The 4,019-nt window shown below is 35.3% G+C and overlaps 1 protein-coding gene across 2 annotated transcripts in view; it reads left to right on the top strand.

Moving 5' to 3' along the window:
* Nucleotides 1–4,019, top strand: part of LOC106868072 (uncharacterized) — a 50,375-nt gene that overhangs the window by 31,705 nt on the left and 14,651 nt on the right. For both annotated transcript variants that reach the window (XM_052972302.1, XM_052972303.1), the window contains exon 3: nucleotides 1,903–2,017. In XM_052972302.1, coding sequence (XP_052828262.1) covers nucleotides 1,903–2,017 — 115 coding nt within the window. The remainder of the gene's footprint in view (nucleotides 1–1,902; nucleotides 2,018–4,019) is intronic.

Here is a 4,019-nt window from a genome sequence, read left to right on the forward strand (position 1 = left end):
TATATATATATATATGTACATATATATGCATATATATGTATATATATTACTGTTCTGTTAAAGTGGGATCAATGAAAACAAATAAGTACTCCATCCTGCGAGAGATAAATATCATTTAATGTACACAATATGTGTACAGACATCGTTTGCTTAGAACACGAGGATTGTTTGGAGACACAAGGCGTGTTATAAAAACCTGCCTAGACACGTGTCTTGACAGTAAGAAACTATTAGTAGCTCATATATATACTCTGAGAAAGAGGTAAGTGAAAGAGGGAGAGACAGAAAGAGGTAATGAATTAAAAGGAAGAAGATATAAAGTAAAAAAATAAAGAAAGAAGGCGAAGTAAAACAGCGGTAAATCTGTGCTGAAGCAGATTGAACGCGAAAGAATTGTGCTAGAATGGTTTCTGTATAAGAACAGATATCTAATACTTGGAGAAACTATTTAACTTAATAGTAGACAACAATGAACAAGGCAAAGATAAAGATGGTGGCCGCTTGTTTTATATAATGACTGCGCTGTTGATTAGAGTTACAAGGAAACTGGCGTGTGGAATTTACAAGCGCTAAAAATATATTTTATTCATTATAGGCCTTCTTTTATGCTTCGTAGTTTGGTTTTCTTTTTTCTTTTTTCTTTCCCCCTCTTTCTGAGTTTGGCTGTGTAATGTTAAGATTGTCAGGGAAATATGTAAATAGCTGACCGAATAAAAATAGCTTTAATGTGTGTGGGGTAACAATGTAGAGCTGTGTTGTCAGTCATTTCGTTCTCTGGTCGTAATTATGTCTGAAATAGGTTTCGCTTGACCATTCACTACTTATATATATATATATATATATATATATATGTGTATGTATGTAGAGATAGATAGATATATCACTGTTTGAATATATATGTATTTTTTATCTTTGTGTATGTCTGCGTGTGTGTGAGTGTGTGTGTGTGTGTATACATACACATGCATACACACATAAATGGTTTAGTCTGGTCTCTGAAACCGCATGGCCTATTGCTTATGGGTACTGACTGGCTTCCCGATCGGATGGTTATGTGTTCCATTCCTGAACCAGGCGGCGTGCGGTGCCCAAATCATTTCATTTCACTCTGTTTCAACCTATTTAACAGAAAATGAGCGCCAGTCTTGTCACGGCGCCACTTTCTCTCCTCGCTGCAGTCAAAATGCAGGGCTTTCGGAATTTTCTATTAATAAATTGATATTCAAAAAGAGTCTATTTATAACATGGAGATTTATACACGCAGAGAACGCGTACTTGATTTTACGATGTTTCGCCTGAATTCCATTGATTCTGGTTATAATTTTATATCTCTATAAAACCTGCGATCTTCTTGTACTGGTTTCTTTAATAATATATTTTATACACTCACTGCTGAACAGACTTGTCATTGTTTCTATTCTACATACATGAGATATTTTTAGAATAACTAAATCTTAGCTAATTCACATGATGAACATAAAAATAAACATTGCATAATCATAATAAAGCAATAAAGATTACATTATAAAAACACAATCTAACACACTAAATATTACGTAATAGACCTTACGTAACACTCAATAAACATAACATGAACATTATTTAAAACATTATGCAATGAATAATACTTAAAACATGATATAGCAGTAAACATAACAAATACTACAAACCAAATATTACGTAAAAACATAATATAATTCTAAACATTACACAACAAATATAAACATGCATTATATAATAAACACTGCATAAATAAACGTAAGAATGACATTACATAATAAACATGACAAAATAAACATAACACTAAGCAAAATAAATCTTGTGTAAAAAACATTACTAAATAGAATGTCATAATAAACACAAGGTTAATATCATTGATGTAAATATATTTTTCCTTTTCAGGCACGTCGTGTGATTCCAGATTTATGGATTCACCACAGCCAGGAATTACCACTCTATGCTGTAGAATGTCCCTTGAGTGACCAGCCAAATGAACAACTTCCATCTCCAAAAGCTGGTAACCATTAAAACCTCATCTCCATCTCTTCTACAACCTTTCATCTGCTTCTTCTTTTACCAAATCTAGAATTGGCATAATCACTCTCACCAATAATCTTGTAATTAATCTTACCCTCTGCAATTTCTTCCCGGTTTAGAAATTTGCTTCGCGAATATGTAGTTTCGGGTCCAGTTCATCAGTGACACCTTGGGCAAGTGTCTTCATTCTTGTCTCCAGTGGACCAAAACGTTGTGAGTGAATTTTGGAAACTGGAAACTGTTTGGAAGCCTCTTACACAGACCGTTCCTGTTCTTGTCTAGTTGATTTAAACTCTCACCTGGTCTAACCTCACATTCCCATATGGTCCTTGGGAGTTTTAGGTGGGAAAGATTCTCTGGTGTAAATATCACAAGAGGCCTTGTTCGACGCACCGATAATTCTTCTAATCCATCGCCCTGCACTGCTATTTTATTTTACCGACCATGAAGGGATAAAAAGATAAAACTAACCCGGGTAGGATCTGAACCCAGAATTCTATCCGATGCTCTAACGACTCGGCCAATTCTCTAATGTTTAAGTATAGTCTTGATTTTAAGATTCAAACCGAGTTTTCTCAATATGGGTTTTTTAAGAAGATCGATAAGGGTTGGTTTGAATATGAATGAAGGCAAAATTCCTCTCATGATTAAAGGGTTTCTCGACTTCTACCACTTGGTTGTTATATTTATGAGAAATGAAGTCAAATTCCTCTCAGATATGTAGTTCTACTGTCTTGAAAACGAAAGAACACATTGGACGATGTGCTAGATAGCCTCTTCTCAAGTAACGATGAGACGGTCACGGCTGGAAGACACCTTGCTGGTAGACTAGGGGCTGACCAGAAACTAAGCAACAACAACAGCAGGCATATCTATTGTTGTTGTTGACTGACTTTCTCTCTTGACGATAGAAAGTCTCTCTTTCTCTTGATAATCGGATTTAATTCCGTATTTAATCTCTCTCTCTTAATAATCCGATTTAATTCTGTATATGAAAGCCGGGGCCACGTATCAGCTGTTGATATCTTGCCTGGTCCTGTCGTCTATCTCTGCTACATCTGGAAATCATATTAATTAGAAATCTCATCTTAAGTTATCCTGTTGAGGTCAACTATGCTGGCCCTCCCTCCAGGGTTGATAAAGTAAGGCTCCAGTCAAATACTCCAGTATTTCATTGGAACCTTACCGAATAATTTCCCATCATTAAATTTGCTGGTCTTGTGCCTAAATCAGAAGCCATTAATTGGAAACCTTGTCAACAATCTACATATATTTCTCAAGCCATCTTTGTCCGTCAGTGTTGATAAAAACTAAAAATTTAACGATGAGGTATAATAAAGCAGAAGCATGTCTAAAGTTATCTCCCTGTATTGCATTGCTTACATTGTCTACGCTACTCGACCAATGTTGTGTTTATAATTAATTTTTTATTAAATCTTCGAGATTGCCTCCCCTGAATTCTTGGACCTGAATTAGCCTTTCTGCTAAGATTCTCCTTCGACCCCCATCCATCCTTTATTACGGTTGTATTCGTTAGCTTCTTATATTACTCATGTTAATATCGACCTTACCCCCCCACCCCCAATTACTCAAGGTGTCTACTGATTGTCCCAATTATATCACATGGCCAATGTTATAGTTTGGAGCCAGAATTTGATAAAAAAAACAACAACAACCCAACCTTCCCGTGGTAACATTATTCATTGTGGAAATGTTCTGAAAATAGCAAAGGTCATCCAGAAGAATGCATCAAATACATGATACCGTGTTTAGAATAGCTGCAGAGAGTGTTCGTGTGTGCATGCGCTGCTGGTGAGCAAGTGTGCATGCGTGTGTGCTTGTGTGTGTGTGTGTGTTTGCATGCATATATACGTATATGTATATATATGTTCAGGAATATATGTATTTGTAGAACTATGTGTTTATATATGCATACATGTATATGTGTATGTATATATATATATATATATATATATATATAT

The sequence above is a fragment of the Octopus bimaculoides genome, chromosome 13 (genome assembly GCF_001194135.2).
Source record: "Octopus bimaculoides isolate UCB-OBI-ISO-001 chromosome 13, ASM119413v2, whole genome shotgun sequence".
NCBI lineage: Eukaryota > Metazoa > Mollusca > Cephalopoda > Octopoda > Octopodidae > Octopus > Octopus bimaculoides.